Here is a 20,652-nt window from a genome sequence, read left to right as displayed (position 1 = left end):
GGTGTTAAGTATCATCTACAGGAATTTGCTGGTCAAGGTCGTGATCCTGAAACTCCATATGAGTTATTTAATCTTCGCCATGCTTCTCTGAGAAACGTGATCGAAAGGATATTTGGAATCTTTAAATCTCGTTTTGCTATTTTTAAAACTGCATCTCCTTTTTCTTACAAGAAACAAGCTGGATTAGTCTTAGCATGTGCAGGGCTGCATAACTTTCTTCGTAGAGAATGTCGATCGGACGAAGGTGTGTTCCCTAATGAAAATAATGCAGTTAACAATGGAAATAATTCTGTCAATATAGATGAAAGTGAAAGAGAAGAACCTCTCGAGACGCAAGAGCAAGACAGAGAAAATGCAAATAATTGGAGACAGTCTATGGCCGAAGACATGTGGAAAGATGCTACGATTTAAAAGTTTATTGATAGGTAGATTTTGATTATCAAGTTTTGCATTTAATAAAATTGCTACATCTAATAAACTATTGTAGTGTTTGTTTCTGTTGAATTTTTAACTCCTAGCCTTCGTGGATAGAGGATGAAGGAGTGAATTTATCTATTTTTAATTTGTTTCTGTTGTTTGAAACTAGTTTATTATTTTCTACTTTAGATGGAAACTAGAAGAATTTATCCATTTTCAATTCTATTAAAATTCTATTCAAATCTAATAAAATGATACAAATTATAGTAGTTAGAATCACAAAGAAAGATTTGAAAATCTTTTACGATACAAGAAAATCTATGAATTATGTCATTAATTCTTTTCTAATAAATTCTTTAACATTCTCGCCTCCAATACCATCCCCTAAATTACCTTCTCTCTTCTTTGATGTTATTTAAACCAAAATAAAAACCAAATAAACCTTTTTGGATCGTAATGAATCATGAACTTCGACTGGAGTGTTACTACTTTATTAGTCTTTGGAACCCTCCGAGCGAGACAGAGACTATTCAAACAAGCACATAAGTGAAGGTGGGGTGTTATTGGAGAGGTAATTTATAAATCCATATGGAATTGTAAATTCTAGAAATCAAAATACATGGATTTTGAAATAACATGTTTTATCCTTGGATTTGAATCCTTCTATTTTACACTTTCAAATCCATTCAAATCCATTTAAAACATAATGTGGATTTTGAAATCCAAAAACAAATCATTGAATGAATAACATGGGATTTTAACAAGTATTTGTAAATCATGGAACCAATAACCCATCATTTTGATAAGTATTTTAAAATCAATGATTGAATAACACATGATTTTTGTCTGGATTTCTAAATCCATTAAAATCATAGAACCAATAACCGGATTTGTCCCACATTGGTTGTGTGGAAGAATGAGAAGGTCTTGGGTGAGGTGAAAAAGTATGATCCTTCAGGCAAGTTAAAGAATGAGGAATGGGTTTAATCTCGCTATAAATGCGTGATGAGCGTACCGCTCAAAGCCTGTTACGACTAATTGGGCGCTCCAATTTTATACCAATCTGATCCCTCTCTCTCTTTCGATCTTTATTTTTTCTAAACCATTTTTATTTTACTTTTTATATAAGTAAAAACTAATTATTTTGGTAATGTAAGAGTAAACTATATTTTTGTAAAAGTCTTATAAATAAATTTTTTAGCCAACGTGGTATTGGCCAAGTTTTCATAAAATTTTAGGAATTTTTAAATAAAGCATTCTGAAATATCTAGAATTATTATTATATTTAGATGGGAGTAATTTTGTATTTGGGTGTAATGTCTTTCATAGAAACCAAACTCATAACTGTGAAGTCTCTAAGATGCCCATCGAAACCAAACACAGTTTGATTAAGTTGTGAGTAAACTAAGAGATGAAAGTGGACCGAAGAGACTTTCCTCTGAAAAAATATGTTTCTGGTTCAAAGCTAAATCATTCATTGTTCTTGAAATCGATTCTACCTCAAATTGGTGCTCAAGAGGGAGGTGACACTGTGATACATTGTAAACTCTTTTGAAAGTGAGGATTAATACATGAGCAGAACGTTGATAGGAGTGGTTGTGTTTTTGGAAATGTTTCAAAATGCTAAAGAGCTTCTTCCTGTAATCTCTGAGCACAAAAATTAGTTCTTAATTTTTTTTTTATAAGAAGTGTAAAATGGTTCTGCCTAGGATCGAGCTGGAGACCTTTTGCTTGTAAGGCAAACGTGATAACCACTACACCAAAGCACCTGATGATATATTGTACGGCTCCTCCTTAGATATCGTTATGCTTCCACAAGCCATTTGATAATACACATGTTATAGTTATAAACATGAGGAGGAGCCAAACCTAATCAGAGCAGCAACAACTTGTCTCCTTTCCCTTACTCCTCATCCGCAAATAACGCCTTGCAATATGATTGTCTAACAAACTTTGTTGAGTTTTATTTTGAAACACATGTCATATTGTGTGGATTCTGAAGCCCACTGTTGGGATACAAACCATCCTTTGTAGTTATAGATCAATACAACATCAACAACGACTTTTTTTTTTTCTCTAGATATAGATCAAAATTCCAAACAAAACAAAGCAAACTGATAACTATAGAAAATTAAAAATACTCCAACAAATATAGATTGAAGGAAACAAGGTCGAAAAGAAGATGAAATCGATAGAAAAACATAGAGTTATTATTATTTTTTTTTTAGAATACGAAATAACACAATCGTAACTCACAGGAATTAGGATCAAGGCTCTGATACCATGACAGATTTGGAGGAAACCTTAGTAGTGAAATAGTTTCTCTCCATTTATTAATTAGCCTCTAGGCTTATATTTATACAAGAGATATAACTTGTCTAACAAGTTCTTTACATATTCAATAATGGTAAATCTACTTATTTAGCGATAGAAAAATATTACACAAATAACTTTTCATTTAATTCGTTCTCGTAATCTCCAAAATCTCCTAATAAAACCCTTTTTTAAACTCCCATCTTACGTTTTTCTTCTAGGTTTATTCTACATCAATGGCGATGCTACTCACTTGGTTGCATCCATATACGGATATACCTCTTCAGCTTCAAACCGACACTGCAGGTTTGTATATGATTTTATCGTCAGCTTTCATGCAGCTTTTCTTGGGTATTATCATATGCATCATGTCTCTGCATATGTACTTTTCTCCTCCACAAACGCTCGTGGACTTGCCAGTGACAAACGAAGCACATCCCAAGACCTTAAAGCGAGTTGTCGAAAATGGTTAGTTCAACATATAGAAAAAGCAATTTCCTAGTAAATGAACACAATGATCTTCTTCTAGCTTTATTTATATTGTTAGAGAATCAGACACTTGGTAAATGAGTTCTATTAAAGCAATGCTCTGTTAGTTACTTCACGTTCCGATTCCAATTCTATTCTTTGTAAATGTACATCAATAAGTAGTAAATTCGATTGTTGAAGCTTCTTTGTTGTTTTCTTTTTATTTTACAGATGATGAGTATAAAAGTTGTTGTGTTCCCTCTTTGACCGGTTTGACTGATATGGTTGGGTTATCTAGCTTTGGTTCGGTTTTGGTCTATTGAAGGGATTGTGGATTTTGTATTGGCCATCCTATATATATATTTTTTTTTTGACGATCAAGCCCCATATATTAAGTTATCGGAGATGACTCTCTTCGAGAGAGAGCCAATTAGGAACCGACGAGCTTACATGGGAAAAACAGAAACCTCATGCTCTTGCACATTTCGCAAGTTTATCAGCACGAATATTATCCTCTCAGGGAATATATCTAATACTAAAATTAGCAAATCTATCTCTGAAATGAATAAAATCCTTCAATTATGATGAAAAGGTCGACCAATCCTCGATATTAGACGTCATCCTTAAGAGGTCTGAACAATCCGTAGCAAAAAGAGCTTTATCCAAGTCCAACGCTAATAAGCACTCCATAGCCCAAATAAGGGTATCTAACTCTGCATGTAATGGGGATAAGCTTCTGCGCGATCCTTTTAGCCCCATGTGAAGAATTCTATCACCAATAGACGTAATCCAGCCATGCCCACTCCTATCCACCTCTGTATGCCAAGATCCATCTATAAAGCATACAAGAGATTCTTGAGGAATTGGGACCAAAGGTATGCATGCTTCTACTACCGCTGGTGCTAAGTCTCTATTATTTGCTCTTCTTCAAACTTTTTCTTCTCGGATAGCTTTCTCCAGTGTATCTTGCGGAGATTCAGAGATATTTTGAAACACTTTTTTATTTCTTGCCTTCTAAATGTACCACATCATACACAGGAACATTCTCAAGTTTTGATCAGTTGCACCAGAGTCTCTACCACACCCATATAGAAAACCGAGGTTTCTATATAAGGAATATAAAGGGAACACCATAGGATGGGAAGGGATTGTTGATAAAGCCCATACTTGACGTGCTGGGGGCATTCAAATAGCATATGGTTTATAGTTTCCTCCTCTGCTCCACATCTAGGACAATCTTTGTCTCTACCAATATGGCGATAATGCAGGCGTTGACATGTTGCCAAGCACCCAGTTACACATTGCCACATGAAATGCTTAAGCTTCCGTGATGTTTTTAACTTCCATGCTTGCGCCTTAAGTGTCGTAACACTAGGTCCCTGAGAAGGGAGGTCGCAAGCAGGGCGAGAGATAGCTCTCGCGGTTTCGTATCCAGATTTAACGGTATAATTTCCAGCCTTTGTCAGAGTCCAAGAATAGCCGTCCCTTGAGGCATTCAAGCTTGGTTTAATCCCCAAAATAAGGGTAATTTCTTTCGGGAGGAAGAGTTCCTGAAGACGTTCAATTTTCCACTTTTTGTGTTAAAATCTATCAAGGTGTTAACACAAATCAAGGGATTTCTCTCATTAGTTAAACTTTGGGGTGGCCGTGCTGGCGTATCTGGGATCCATGGTTCAGTCCAAATGCACGTATTAAAACCTGAGCTTATGGTCTTACGAATTCCGTACGAAAGAACATGTTTTGCTGCCAACATGCTCCGCCAGCCATATGAAGGTCGATTTGATACTTGTATCTCTAATGGGCTACAATATCGAAAGTATCTCCCTTTTAGAACTCGGCTAAGAAGGGAATCTGGATATCTCACCAATCTCCATCGTTGCTTTGCCACAAGGGCAAGATTAAATTCTTCTAGTGTTCTAAAGCCTAGCCCACCTTCCGAAAGTTGAGTACATATTTTCTCACATGATATCAAATGTAGTCCTTTACTATCTGCTTTATTGCTCCACCAGAAATTGGCTATCGCGCTAGTTAATTTTGAGCATATAGCTTTTGGTAAGAGAAAACACGACATTACATATGTCGGAACTGCTTGCGCTACTGATTTGATCAGGACTTCCTTGCCTCCCTTAGATAGAGATTTCGAAGTCCATAAATTTACCTTCTTATGGAGTTTATCCCTCACGAATGCAAACACTTGTGCCTTTGACCCATGAATCTTCTCAGGGAGACCCAAGTGTGTACCCATGCCTCTTTCTTGTGATATCCCAACAATAGATTTGATCTCTTGTCGTATATGGGACGGGACCTCGGTTCCAAACATGATGGAAGATTTAGATTCAGACGCCTCGCCATAAAAGCAGATTATATCGATGATGTTTATTGGCCATCCTATCTGGTTAAGTGAAATAATGTAATCGATGATGTTTATTTGATACAACTCCAAGAAGAAAATGTATTTTTTTTCTATCTCTAGTTCTTACATATCCAGTTCTTAACAGTAAAATTTCTAAGACACAGTAAATAAAAATAAGTGCATTATATATTTACTTCCTCTATATATATATATGTATATGAACATTTAATAAAGGTTATTATGTATATTATAGAAAGTAAATATACAATTATTTTTAGATAGAGAAAATCATATTTGTTTTTACTACAATATAATGCAGTTATTTATATTTTTGTATTTTAAAGTTATTATAACAATTATTACAATAATCATAAGATAAAGTACCAGTCATCAAAACTTATGCCAAACATTCATCATTATGAATATTATAATAGTCAAATTTTAAAATAAATTGTAGTAAATATATATTAACAATACTTTTGATAAGGAACAAAATTAATGTAATGTTTCAGGGTTAAAATAATTTGTGTGTATTTATATATGATTTGGCTGCGGTATTTTCCATCATAAAACAACAATTAACTTTAGTAGCGATTGTAACAAACCGATACTAAAAAAATTTCCCTTATTTGGGCTTAATACCTCCTTTCTCAGTTATTGTCTTTGACTACACACTTGAGAAGATAGTTTTGTGGAAAATAACACGTTTACTTTTACGAATGACGTGGTTATTGAGCTAAAAAGAGGGTTTTGCTCAAATCGGGTAAAGAAATTAGAGTTTCTTTCAAGTTCTTCATCTAATTCATTGAGGGTTGTTTGATTTACGGAGGTTGTGAAGATGTCATTGGCTATGGATAAAGCTCTGATGGCGATGTCATTAGAAGAGGATGAGGAAGTACCGTTTGATATGCCAGATCTACCAGAGTATTCATCATCAGTGCGGATGCTCTGAGTTTAGTGGGTAGAGTTTTGAATCCGGCAAGTCAACCAATGAATCGGCTGCTGAGGAACATGCTTAGGAAATGGCAGAAATAGGGTCGGGTAAGAGGGGTAGCGCTTACGAGTGAAAAGTTTCAGTTCATTTTTGATTCATAGTACAATTTTGGAAGACGTTTTGAGTAAAGGAGCTCATAATTACAATGAATGGCTGAGTAAAGAGCCTCTGGCAAACTATCTGCTTACTATTCCGATTTGGGTCCAGATATGGAATCTGCCCATAAACTTTTACACCAAAAAAGCGATTACAGCATTGGGAGAGTTGATTGGGCAGGTGATGGAGGTGGCTTTTGACCCAGACTGAAACAGTTTGTTTTCCCAATGGTGGTGAAATGATGGATGATATGAATGAATGGGAAGAGAACAGAGGGTTTCAATTCCTCTTATGCAGTTTCAGTATAAGAGGTATCAATCCAAATCTGAGTGGTTGCAAGCAATTAGAACATGCACATTCATCTGAGTTGAGCCAAATGTAAAGATGATTTGGTACTAAGATCCTAATAACAAGTATGAAATGCAAGATATGGAAACTAACAGGACAAAATACGAAATGCAACTTGAACATAATGATTAAGATGAGACTAAACAGAAACAAACTAGAGATGATAGATTACTAATGAATTAATGCAAGACAAGTGATGAACAAAGACTAAATGAAATGCAATAGAATTGAAACTACAATGAAACAGGAAATGAAACTGGACAAATGCAAACAGAAATAAGAAAATCTGGGGTTGAGCTCGAGCAAGCACTCGATCGAGTGTAGATCGAGTACTAGGTCGAGTTGGCTAAATCGGAAAAACAGAGTAGAACAAATAAAACAGAGCAATACAAAGGCAGATCAAACAGCAAGCAAATGACAGAATTTAAACTAGAAAAACAATAGAAAGCAAGGTCTTAGGGATGGATTCATGGGCTAGACTCTGGATTGTTGTTATCTAACTTGATCAACAAACCTCAAGCAACATGAGCTAATCTCTAGACAATGATCTCAAAGTACATGTTAATCCACTCTCATGGCAAAAACAATCAGGCTTATACAGATCTAGGCTAGTTCTCACATAGCAAAGAACATGTAAAAGCAAGCATTAAGCAATAGATCATTCATGTCAAAAATCAAACAAATCATCTAATCTCTTAGCATGTCTAATGATAATCTCTAGATCTAGCCTTATCTAGCAACCTAGACATTGGTGTGATGCTAAGAAGCTTAAGATCAAACCCTACCCTCTCGGTTATAGGATCAGCATAGAGGATATCTAGCCTAGAAGAGATCTAAAACAATCAAGCTTGACCAGATCAAACAACCACAATCATCATCTAGCCTAAACCATCCCTAAGATCTAAGCAAACTACTCACAATCACACATGATGAACAACAAAGTAATAAACCCAGAAAATGATGAAACTTGCATGATTAGATAGATGAAACAGAGATCTACAATATTGAAAAGGAATCAAACACGAATTCTTAATATTTTGAAAGTTATGAGACCAACAAAATCCAAGAATTCTTTTGATCTCCTTCAAAAGTTGAAGAGAGAATCTAAAATATTAAAAAGCAAAAAGTAGAAATCCCCAAAAGGGTAAATACTAGGTATAAGGACTATCTAAAAAGCTGGACTTTTTGGTGGCTGAGTGTACAAGGCTTTATATAGAAAAAGAGTGGAAGCCCTAAAAATGCTAAATGACAAAATAGCTAGGCGGCTCGGTCAACTCGACCAGGTGCTCGGTTCGAGTGACCGATCGAGTTGGCTCTCCTTCTGCTCCTTCCACTCGGTCGAGTCCTCCTCAGCACACGGTCGAGTGTGTGGTCGAGTAGTCGATCGAGTGGAACTCCGGGCGTTGATTCTTCAGCTCTAACTCCTTTGTTCTCTTCTCTTCTTAGCTCCAATCTTCTTCAGCATTGCTTCCATGCTCCTTAGGCTCCAAAATCACCTGTTTATGCAAGAATTATGCAGATGCAATGCAACTCTATCCTAAATGCACAAACAGTCCTAAAGCTATGCAAAAAGGGCTAACCTAGATGGTAAATGATGCAAAAGAAGTGAAAATACTAAGGGAAAACAGGATAAAATATATGAACATCAACACCCCAAACTTAGTCTTTGCTTGCCCTCAAGCAAATAAACAAGACATAAGAAGGTAAGTGAGGTTTGAAAGTGGGATCTCAGCTCCTAAAGCTTGCTAATAGACCAGCTAGAATCAATGTCCAAGTTACTAGTACTATGATGCAAGGTGAATGAGCTGTACTTAAAATTTTTAGACAAGCATATCACAACCTTTACTGATTTGAGCCTTGATTATCCACATGCATTCAAATCAACTATTTCCCTTAACATTAATTAATCAAGAATATGAATCAATCTTATGCAATGCTTTTAACTCATTTGGCTTGGTAATAAAGGTTTAGAGACAATGATGGTCTCTCTTTAGAGTGAGGCTTATCAATATTAGGGTTCTCTCATAAAAAATGGATTGAGCTTTAGAAGAATGCTAAAGGTAAGAACACTTAGACACATACAAGAACAAAACCTTGTCTACCCAAAGGTACCCAAAGTATTTATCCTATCAATCTAAACCCAAACTGTCCTAGTTCTATCCTTTATCTTCTCACTTCTCTTTTACCCTTTTCTCTTTTGACTTTTAAGCCTTAGGAGATGTTTCTTATTTGATCTTTCTAGTGGAATGGGGGTTTCTTTCTTATTTGCTATGATTCCCTTTTCTTCTTATTCTTAAGACATAAAAGCTTTTTGCTATGCTCTTCTTTTCTTTCTTTCTTTTCTTTGACTAGAACCATCTTTACAATTTCACACTTCCCATTCTTTCACTAGACTTTGGTTTTTACTTTGAACACATTCCCCTCCTAAAGACTCTAACCTTTTCTTTCTCTTTTCCTATTTTCTTTTCTTTTCTTTTCAATACAGTTAAGTCCCAAACCCAACAAGTAAACCACGTAGTCCTATCTAGTTTGAAAATTGCAAACTAGAACTACACAAGGCTTTACTCTTGTCAGTTCAAACCTAACACTTTCTACCAAGCTCAATCCCAAAAAAGGCCTTACAAACTCAAGAACAAACATGGTTTGAAAGAAGGGTTGGTTAAGGGTAGGGAAAACTGATTTAAAAGTGAAATCAGCTACTTGGATCAACAAGAGTGGTAAAAAGGAGAAAGATGAATATGTATATGGTATCCATGAGTTTTAAGCAATGCACAAGCTGATAATTAACAAACAATATTAGGTTCTTATAAATAGAAAATGGCATCAAATCCAAACGTGCTTCAATTTAGACCATAATGCAGATTAGGAATTCAAGGCTTGGTTCAATCTTATGCTTCCAACCACTCAACTAGCATCAAAGTACTATTAACTTGGACATTGATCCTAGTTTGGTGAATATAAGCAAGCTAACAAGGTAAAACTCATCATAGATCCCTAATGCAAATATTAAACAGTCCTACATGAAACATGCTAGACAAGATTCTAATATGCAATGCAAACTACATGAACACTCTTTTTTTATAAAGATTTTTGCAAAAATTTTCAAATTTTTAGGTTTTTTCTATGCCTTAGATGCAATGCAAATACTAACATGATAATGCTAAAAATTTGAAATAAGAAAACAAAACACAACATCAAATACTATCTCAAACCCTCCCCCAAGCTTAAATTACACAGTCCCTTGTGTAATAAAAATTTGAAAGAGAATTCAAGATTAAGAACAAAACACAATATGCAATGGTATTTACAAGGAGAAGGTGATAGTGGTACCTTAGGGATTGTGGAAGAAGCTGTCCACATCCTCATTCATGCTTTCATATGTGTAGTGGGGGTTTTTTGGTGCACTTGGAGGTGGGGACTGGGTCAACTCGACTATGACCATCGACTGGTACTCGGTCGAGTGCCCGATCGAGTGGGGTGGTCGAGTTGATGCGCGAGTGTCAAACTGCTGACCTTGCTGCTGGTAGAACTGGTGCAATAAGGCTGGATCCATGAAGTATTGTGGTGAGAAGGGAAGGTAACCTGGATATCCTGGATAGTCTGCTGGAGCTGGGAAGCCATAGGGAGCTTTGAATAAGGACTCGGCCGAGTACATCGGAGGTACTCGGTCGAGTGCATGGTCGAGTGAACCGATCGAGTGCCTTGAAGATTGGTGTTCTCGGCGACTTGAACCTCTCCTCCTCTGAATTGGCTCGTTCATTGAAGCTCTAGCTGGTTCCACAGGGTTTTCAGCTCTTGAAAGTGCTCTAGTTGAGCTACTCCTCCTTAAGGGGCTAGAATGACTTGGTGATGAGTTTGCACTCTTCAGTTCAGCAACTCCTTCTTTAAGCCCTTGATGGATTTAGTCATTCTTCCCACCTTCTTCTTTAGCTTGTCAAGTTTACTCCCATGCCACTTGCTCCATTTTTGTAGAAGTGTCAGACTCTTTCTAGTCTCCCTCACTCCTCTAGTATCTCTAGGGGTTGGCTCATAATCTTCAAAGTAGAACTGCTCTTCCCCATCAGCCATCTCTACATCTCCTGCTTCATCAATCCTAACTTGAGCTGTCCCATCAAACAAGAACTCTTCAGCTGGCCAAAAGTCAATGTTTGCTCCTCCTTGTATGGTGGTGAGCTCTTGATTAGGTAGGACAAGCTGTTTTTTTCCCAACTGATGGAAGCTCAAAATTGAAAAGGTGATTTCCTTGATGCATCTCCTTGGCTAGTATTAGGGTAGAGGTGAGATAGTTGGAATCTATCAACCTTGGCATGACCTTCTTTCCTCTAAATGGCACCTTGGCAGCTAGTAGGATGGGAGTGATGATACGTCCAATGGTTAGGGCTCCCATTGATCCTTTCTTGTGCAACTTGCTCACCCAGCTCCTATAATACATCATTTGGTCAATGAGGACCATGACAAGATCAGTCCCCACACTGCTTCCAAGGATGATGGTTCCATCCCTTGCTTGAAGGATAATGCCATTGAGTGCCATATCAATCATCTTGAGCTCACCCTCATTCACATTTCCAGTCTCCTTCCTAGCAAAGAAGGTGTTTGCTAAGGCCTTGTGGAAGTACCTTAGGACTAGGCTCCTTATCCTTGAGCTTTTGGACTTGGAGGATGAGTAAATGTTGCTATCTCCAATTGTCTCCCAAATGGCAAAGAGTTCTTCTCTTGGTATTTCCATTCTCCCCTCACTACCTTCCTCAAAACCAAAGGCATTGGCTATCTTCCTTAAAGAAAGCTCATACTTCTTTCTAAGCTCCTATAATACATCATTTGGTCAATGAGGACCATGACAAGATCAGTCCCCACACTGCTTCCAAGGATGATGGTTCCATCCCTTGCTTGAAGGATAATGCCATTGAGTGCCATATCAATCATCTTGAGCTCACCCTCATTCACATTTCCAGTCTCCTTCCTAGCAAAGAAGGTGTTTGCTAAGGCCTTGTGGAAGTACCTTAGGACTGGGCTCCTTATCCTTGAGCTTTTGGACTTGGAGGATGAGTAAATGTTGCTATCTCCAATTGTCTCCCAAATGGCAAAGAGTTCTTCTCTTGGTATTTCCGTTCTCCCCTCACTACCTTCTTCAAAACCAAAGGCATTGGCTATCTTCCTTAAAGAAAGCTCATACTTCTTTCCCTTGATAGTGAAGTCAATATGACCAAGCCCAAACTCTCTCTCCTTCCTCAAGTAGCAATGTATCTTGACAGTGACTAGGAACTCACAGCTTTCTTCTTTGTAGCCTTCCATACACAACCCCATGAACTTACTTAGGTTGCACTTCTCAAAAAGAGACTCCACATCTCCATCAATACCCAACCTTTCCATGGTTCCTTGTGTGGGTATCTAGTCCCCAGGAACTGCATCCTCATGAATGCCTCATAAAGCTGCTTTGGTGTCAAGCCACAAGACTCTTCTTCTCCCTCAGCCGTTTCCTCATCTTCTTCATCTTCTTCATCACTCTCACTTTCCACCTCCTCTTGTGGAGCTTCAACTGCTGGCCTCTTGCCTTTGGCCTTGTTTCTCCTAATGATCTCCCTAAGAGTTGGCTCCCTTTCCTCTTCACTCTCAGTTCTCTCATGATCTTCCTCAGCTGACTGATTTCTTGAACTCGGCACACCACTCGACCTCCTACTCTAACCAGCACTCGGTCGAGTGGCTGCTCGAGTAGTTGGTCGAGTACTTCCTCCAGGTTCCTTTCTTGATGCAAGTTTAGCATCACATCGATCTAGGGAGCGATCAGCAGCTTGTTGGGATGCTCTTGTGATCCTTGAAGACATTTTGAAAAGGACTTGAAAGGAAGAGACTCAAACTCAAAGTTAATAGGTTAGTAACTCAAAAACCAAAAGAACTAAGCTTTGAGCTAAAGATGAACTTGAGAGAGATTTTAAAGCAAAAAATTGATTGTTTTAAGCCAAATGAAAGAGTGTGAGAAGAAGCTTAGGATCGAGTCTAGTCCTATATAAAGAAGCTAAGGGGACAAGAAGAAAAGGGTGGAGCGTCCATACCATTCAAATTTGAATGAGGAATCTTTGACCTGCTTTTTGCTGCCACTCGACCCCACCACTCGACTGCACGTGGTCGAGCTTCTTGACCAAAGTTTGAATTTACAAAATTTTTTCTTCTTTTTTCCCCCCTACTCGATCATTCAAGAGAAATGGGAATCGAGTGGGCCTTAGTTTCTTGACAACTCGGTCGAGTACCTCTTGTGGGCCGGTCGAGTGGGCTTGCGAGTCTTCTTCCCCAAGTTTAAACTTCTCCAAACCCATCTACACTTTCTTTGAAAAGCCTGTCCAACACAAACATAAAAGAAAACAAATCAAAACTACAAAGGAAATTAAGCATATTTACAATGATACCTTAGGGACTTCCTCCCTAGTGAGCTTGTTTAAAGTCACTAAGCTTGACTTTTGATGCCTTTTCACGCTTGGTTTAGATACCAAGGAGGTGATGAAATCCTCCCTGGCACCTCTTGATCACTATGAGTCTGATCCTTGATCACCTCACCCTTAACACACAAACCTTGTTTCTTTTTAACCTTGAGCCTTGGTCTTGCTTTCTTCAAAGACCTCTTGTTGAGCTTGACTTGAAGATTCTTCACCAAATCAGTCAGTTCTTGAACAGAGTTTTTGAGCTTCTCCACTGATTCTTCTTGAAAGGATAGCTTACCCCTTCAAGGTGTTTCCTCACTTGAGACCTCATGATCCCCTTTTCTTTTGATAGTGTAGGGTGGATCATATTTGGAGGGCAGATTAGTTGGGTTGTTGATGTCAAACTTCATAGTGAAGTCTTTAGTCAGGTGGAGCTTGATAGTCCCCAGCTTAACATCAATTACAGCCCCAACTGTGGCTAAAAATGGCCTTCCCAAGATAAGAGGATCTTCAGGCTCATGTTCCATGCTTATGATTGCAAAATCAGTTGGGATCCTTGCTTCTCCTATTTTGACTGGGAGGTTTTCAATCACTCCAACCACATCCCTCTTGGACCCATCTGCTAGACTGACATAGAAGTTGCTGGCCTTGAAATCTTCATACCCCAACCTCTCAGCCACTGAATATGGCATCAAGCTCACTGAAGCTCCTAAGTCACGAAGGCACTTGTTGTAGTGCATGTAGCTGATGGAACAAGGTAAGTTGAATGAGCCTGGATCTTCAAGCTTTGTTGGGACAATAACCTTCCCAATCTCTTTCAAATCCTTCATATCTTGGTCATGAGCCCTCTTCTTTGACATCTCAAGTAAAAAATCTTGATAGAGAGGATATGGAGCATACTATTCCAAAGCAGGACCTCTCTCTTCTTCTTGGTAAGCAGTGATGACCTCACTATGGAATAAAGGATTATCCCGGACCTACTCCACCGGAAATTCCCTCTGCCCCTACTTATGACCATCACTTCCTTCTTCTCAATCACAACCTCTTCCTTCAAAGCTTTCTCCTCCTCTTGTTGCAAAGCCATCCTTTCCTTTTTCAATGATTTCCCTTAGTTCCCTTATCGTTTGTGCCTTGAAACGTCCTGGGAATGGTAAAGGCGGTTTGTAAGCAGGAGGAATGTACTTAGTAGGCTTAACAGCTTCAATTCCTTCAGCTCGATCGACCACTCGATCATGCACTCGGTCGAGTGCTTGTTCGAGTACGTGGTCGAGTTCACTACCGGATCCAGTCTGCTTTGCACAATCAGTACTACGAGCTTTAAGGAATGACCAATCCTCCCCAGCTTGAACTTCACTGTCCTCAGTGACATCTTTCTCATGGACAAGAACAGCTTTTGCAGCAAACTCCCTTGGGTTTTGAACAGCTTTTCTAGGGAGTTGGTTAGGTTTAGGAGCTGAAGTAGAGGCAAGATTGCTCTCCATATACTTCACTCTTTTCAAACCTCAGGTTAAGATCATTGTACTGTTAAGTTATCTTCTGGTTAAGTTCAGCAAATTTATTGGCATCCTTTCTTTGCCCATTAGCTTGTCCAATCCACAATTGTTGCATCATTGCTCTTAAGTCTTGTTCCTGGCCTTGGGAGGTCTGAAACCCTGGAGGGGGACACAATGGAGGCTGGAACACTTGATGTTGTTGTTTAGGTACATAGCTGTTTTGCTGTTGAGGCTGTTGAGGTGGATAGACTTGGTCTTGAGGATTGGCTACATTAGTGCTCCTATAAGAGAGGTTGTGTTGCTTGAATCCTCCTCCTTGGTTGTAGCCTTTGTATCCTCCTTGGTTCTGCATATAACAGAGCTCAGCAAACTCACTCTCCCCATCTTGAACAGTAACCACTTCTTCACCAATAAAATTAGTGGTCCTTTGTTGGCTAAGGAGGATCTTGTCTAGCTTCTCATTGACCATCTTCAAGTCTTTCTTGTACTTGTCCTCTTGATCATTGGAGACAAAGCTCACTGTTCTGTCATAGTCCTCATTGTAGTTACCATCTGACTGAGCAAGGGTCTCTACCAACTCCCATCCTTCTTCCACATTCTTATTCAGAAAGTTGCCATTGGAGGCTGTGTCAAGAAGCATCCTAATCTTTGGGAGGACTCCTCTGTACAAGGTACTTAGAAGGGACTCATTGCTAAAGCCATGGTGAGGACACTGAGTCTGTAAGCTTTTGAATCTTTCCCATGCCTCACAAAAGCTCTCATTATTCCTTTGTGCAAAACCAGAAATCTCATTCCTCAATCTAGCAGTTCTAGCATTAGAGAAGAATTTAGCCAAGAAAGCTTTCTTGCAAGCATCCCAAGTTGTGATTGCCCCAGTTGGAAGTGTCTTCTCCCATAGATGAGCCTTGTCTCCAAGTGAGAAAGGGAACAGCCTGAGCTTGAAACCTTCCTCACTTACACCATTGATCATTGTGAGACCACAAATTCTGTCAAACTCATCAAGGTGATCTAAGGGGTCTTCCATTGGCAAACCAGGGAACTTGTTGGCTTGAATCATAGAGATCAATCCACTCTTGATCTCAAAGTTGTTGTTAGCAACATAAGGAGGCACAATACCAGCTCTTTGGTTGTGTGTGTTGGGTGCATCTCCAGCACCAATGTGCATTGGCCTTTGAACTTGTTGATCTTGTTGCTCCATTAGCAACTGTTGTTCTCTTTCCTGATAGATCCTTATTTTCTGCTGTCTCAAATCCCTTGGTGGCCTGTTGATGTGGTCAAGGAGCCTTTGAAGATTCTGATGACCCCTTGATCTTGTTTGCATCAACAGACTCGAGTACAGACTCGTACATGCACTCGGTCGAGCACAGGCTCGAGTGGGTGGTCGAGTCGACTTAGAAGAGATGTCTATTTGTATCTGGCAACTGACTCGATCATGCACTCGGTCGATTGGGGGTCGAGTTGATGGTCGAGTTGGTACCTGAAACTCAAAACAACCAAGCAGAAGAAGAATCTTGATCAGTAGTGATCAAAGTAGATACAGAACTCAATCTTAGACCTATATGGATTCTAAATGTCACAAATAAACACTCAAATGCGGCAACGGCGCCAAATTGAAACAGTTTGTTTTCCCAATGATGGTGAAATGATGGATGATATGAAAGATGATATGAATGAATGGGAAGAGAACAGAGGGTTTCAATTCCTCTTATGCAATTGCAGTATAAGAGGTATCAATCCAAATCTGAGTGGTTGCAAGCAATTAGAACATGCACATTCATCTAAGTTGAGCCAAATGTAAAGATGATTTGGTACTAAGATCCTAATGATAAGTATGAAATGCAAGATATGGAAACTAACAGGACAAAATACTAAATGCAACTTGAACAGAATGATTAAGATGAGACTAAACAGAAACAAACTAGAGATGATAGATTACTAATGAACTAATGCAAGACAAGTGATGAACAAAGACTAAATGAAATGCAATAGAAATGAAACTACAATGAAACAGGAAATGAAAATGGACAAATGCAAACAGAAATAAGAAAATCTAGGGTTGAGATCGAGCAAGCACTCGATCGAGTGTAGATCGAGCAAGCACTCGATCGAGTGTAGATCGAGCAAGCACTCGATCGAGTGTAGATCGAGTTGGCTAAATCGGGAAAACAGAGCAGAACAAATAAAACAGAGCAATACAAAAGCAAATCAAACAGCAAGCAAATAACAGGATTTAAACTAGAAAAACAATAGAAAATCAAGGTCTTAGGGATGGATTCAAGGGCTAGACTCTGGATTGTGGTTGTCTAACTTGATCAACAAACCTCAAGCAACATGAGCGAATCTCTAGACAATGATCTCAAGTACATGTTAATCCACTCTCATGGCAAAAACAATCAGGCTTATACAGATCTAGGCTAGTTCTCACATAGCAAAGAACATGTAAAAGCAAGCATTAAGCAACATATCATTCATGTCAAAAATCAAACAAGACATCTAATCTCTTAGCATGCCTAATGATAATCTCTAGATCTAGCCTCATCTAGCAACCTAGACATTGGTGTGATGCTAAGAAGCTTAAGATCAAACCCTACCCTCTCGGTTATAGGATCAGCATAGAGGATATCTAGCCTAAAAGAGATCTAAAACAATCAAGCTTGACCAGATAAAACAACCACAATCATCATCTAGCCTAAACCATCCCTAAGATCTAAGCAAACTACTCACAATCACACATGACGAACAACAAAGTAATAAACCCAAAAAATGATGAAACTTGCATGATTAGATAGATGAAACAGAGATCTACAATATTGAGGAAGAAATCAAACATGAATTCTTAATATCTTGAAAGTTATGAGACCAACAAAATCCAAGAATTCTTTTGATCTCCTTCAAAAGTTGAAGAGAGAATCTAAAATATTAAAAAGCAAAAAGTAGAAATCTCCAAAAAGGTAAATACTAGGTATAAGGAATATCTAAAAAGCTGGACTCTTTGGTGGCTGAGGATACAAGGCTTTATATAGAAAAGGAGTGGAAGCCCTAAAAATGCTAAATGACAAATAGCTAGGCGGCTCGGTCAACTCGACCAGGTGCTCGGTCGAGGGACCGGTCGAGTTTTCTCTCCTTCTGCTCCTTCCACTCGATCGAGTCCTCCTCAGCACACGGTCGAGTGTGTGGTCGAGTAGTCGGTCGAGTGGAACTCTGGGCCTTGATTCTTCAGCTCTAACTCCCTTGTTCTCTTCTCTTGTTAGCTCCAATCTTCTTCAGCATTGCTTCCATGCTCCTTACGCTCCAAAATCACCTGTTTATGCAAGAAATATGCAAATGCAATGCAACTCTATCCTAAATGCATAAACAGTCCTAAAGCTATGCAAAAAGGGCTAAACTAGATGGTAAATGATGCAAAAGAAATGAAAATACTAAGGGAAAACAGGGTAAAATATATGAACATCACATACAAACCTCAACTTCAAGAATATGTGAGGGTAAAAGTTATTTTTGATGTTGCAAGACCTTTAAGAAGGACAAAAGTGATAAATCTACCAAAAGGAGGAACATCGACGGTGAGGTTTCAATATGAACGGATCCAGAAGAGGTGTTTTCATTGCCAGAGGTTAACACATGAGAAAGATTGCTGTCCGTTGCTCGTAAAAGAAAAGGAAGAGGCAGCAAGGGAGAAACAACAAAGGAAACCAGGAGAAAAGCCTAAGAAGCCTTTGGTAATTAGAGAATATGATCCTTTGTTCGGTGTGTTGAGAGAAGATCAAGTTGGGGTAGACATATCAACGGGCAGACCTAAGATAGCGTCAGATGTTCTAGAAGGGATGAGGCAGTATCTGCTGGTGGCTGAGGAATCAGAGAAGAAGCTTAAGATCGAAAAGGTCAAAAATTCTGTTAAGGACGTGGAGAAGGATCCTATGTTACAGAAATCAATCTTATGATTGGAACCTATGCCTTTGGTGCACCAAGACATAAACAAGGAAAAATGTATAGTGTTTAATTATGAGGAGGCGGGGATTAACCTGGAACAAAAAGCAAGAGAGAGTAGTTCACCCATCAGCGAGGGATTTCAGTTTATGGGGGATGCAAAAAAGGCGGAGAGGATGGAGCTGAATGTGATTCCATCTTTCGAAGACTCACGGAACTACCTAGCTCTTTCTCAGCTGTTTTAGGTTAATCCGACGGTTTTCGGACCTGGTCTCTATGCGATAGGGTTTGGTTCTACCGAGATTAAGCCTAAGCAAGCGAGGGCAAGAGAAAGACCTTCCAAAAGCTACCGGAAAGCCAAGCCTCTGGACCTGGTTTTGATAGATGAGTCCCAAACAAAGAAGGGTGGATTAGAGTTAAGGAAAAACGAAAAGCAGTCAATGAGGGCCAAAGCACTGCGAAGTCTACCAAGCTAAACCCCTTAGAGGTAGTGCCATATGAGGGACTTCCCAATGCGTAATTAGCATAGTCAGCTGGAATTGCCAAGGATTGGGACGATCTCAAGACTTGACAATTCACCGTCTCACGGAAATGCATACATTTTTTTCCCTGAGATGTTATTTGTGATGGCAACAATGCAAAGTAAAGACGTGTTAGTAGATGTACAGGTGTAGCTTGGTTATGATAGAGTGTTCATGGTGGAACCAGTGGGTAAGAGTGGCGGGTTGGCTTTGTTTATAAAAAGTGGGGTTGAGGTAGATTTGAAGTATGTAGATAAGAATCTAATGGATATGAAAGTTCAATGGGGTGCCTTATCGTTTTTTGTGTCATGTGTATATGGGGATCCAGTTTTTAAGAATATAAAAGAAAACTAGGAAAGGCTTTGTAAAATTGGGGTAGGACGAAAGGAGGTTAGTGTATGGTGGGAGATTTTAATGACATACTACATAATGGGGAAAAGATTGGTGGGCCTCGTAGATGTGAAACTATGTTTAAACCATTTGCAGATATACTTGACACTTGTGATATGGTCGAATTGGCTAGTAAAGGGAATAGTTTTACATGGGCGGGGAAGCGGTATGATATGTGAATCCAGAGTCATTTAGATAGGGCTTTTGGGAATAAAGAATGGTTTACTCAATTTCCTGCAGCTAATCAAGCGTTTATGGATTTCAGAGGATCAGATCATCGACCAGTGCTGATTAAGCTGATGGACTCCCAAGAGGAGTACAGAGGTCAGATCAGATTTGATAGAAGATTTCTGCAAAAACCTAATGTGAAGGAAGCTATTGCTCAAGCGTGGGGAAATGAAGAAGGTTAATTGGTAGTAGTGCTTCACAAAGGCTAAGGTGGTGTAGAAAAGCTCTGAGTGGGTGGAAGAAGAACAATACTCTGAATGCTCAAGAGAAAATCCACCAGATAAAAAATGCTTCAGAAAATGAGCAATCGTCTGTTTTCCCAAGACGTATATTCGTGCATAGTCTAAAACGAGAACTGGCGGTGGCATACGGAGAAGAGGAGATTTTCTGGAGACAAATAGATTCAAATGGCTGAAAAGTGGAGACAGGAATTCTAGATATTTCCAGGCTGTAGTGAGAAGTAATAGAACAAGGTTGAGGATTGAATTCTTATTAGATAAGAATGGTGTTCAAAAGAAGTCAGTGGCGGCAAAAGGGGGAGTCGCGATAGATTATTTCCATAACCTGTTTACTTCATATAACCCAACTCCTTATGCGACTAGGTTTGCTGGTTTGCACAGGAGAGTGTAGGACGAAATGAATGAAAGTTTGATTAGAGAAGTATCTGCAAAAAAAAAAAAAAAAAAAAAAA

The 20,652-nt window shown here is 38.9% G+C and overlaps 2 protein-coding genes and 1 non-coding gene across 3 annotated transcripts in view; 1 reads left to right on the top strand and 2 right to left on the bottom strand.

Annotated features, from left to right (window-relative positions):
- LOC104754661 overlaps positions 1 to 411 on the top strand; it is a 1,860-nt gene extending 1,449 nt beyond the window's left edge. The window contains exon 4 of the mRNA XM_010476891.1: positions 22 to 411. Within this exon, the coding sequence (XP_010475193.1) occupies positions 22 to 411 (390 nt within the window). The remainder of the gene's footprint in view (positions 1 to 21) is intronic.
- On the bottom strand, positions 2,114 to 2,186 carry TRNAV-UAC. The gene has a single exon. It is a non-coding gene; the product is annotated as a tRNA-Val (tRNA).
- Positions 13,705 to 14,262, bottom strand: LOC104754651. The gene has a single exon (XM_010476881.1). It carries the CDS (start codon positions 14,260 to 14,262, stop codon positions 13,705 to 13,707), a length of 558 nt encoding a protein of 185 aa, XP_010475183.1.

This window comes from Camelina sativa, chromosome 2, assembly GCF_000633955.1.
Source record: "Camelina sativa cultivar DH55 chromosome 2, Cs, whole genome shotgun sequence".
NCBI classification, from domain to species: Eukaryota; Viridiplantae; Streptophyta; class Magnoliopsida; order Brassicales; family Brassicaceae; genus Camelina; species Camelina sativa.
The sequence above is the reverse complement of the archived record's forward strand: the minus strand, read 5'-3'. Positions and strand labels throughout refer to the sequence as shown.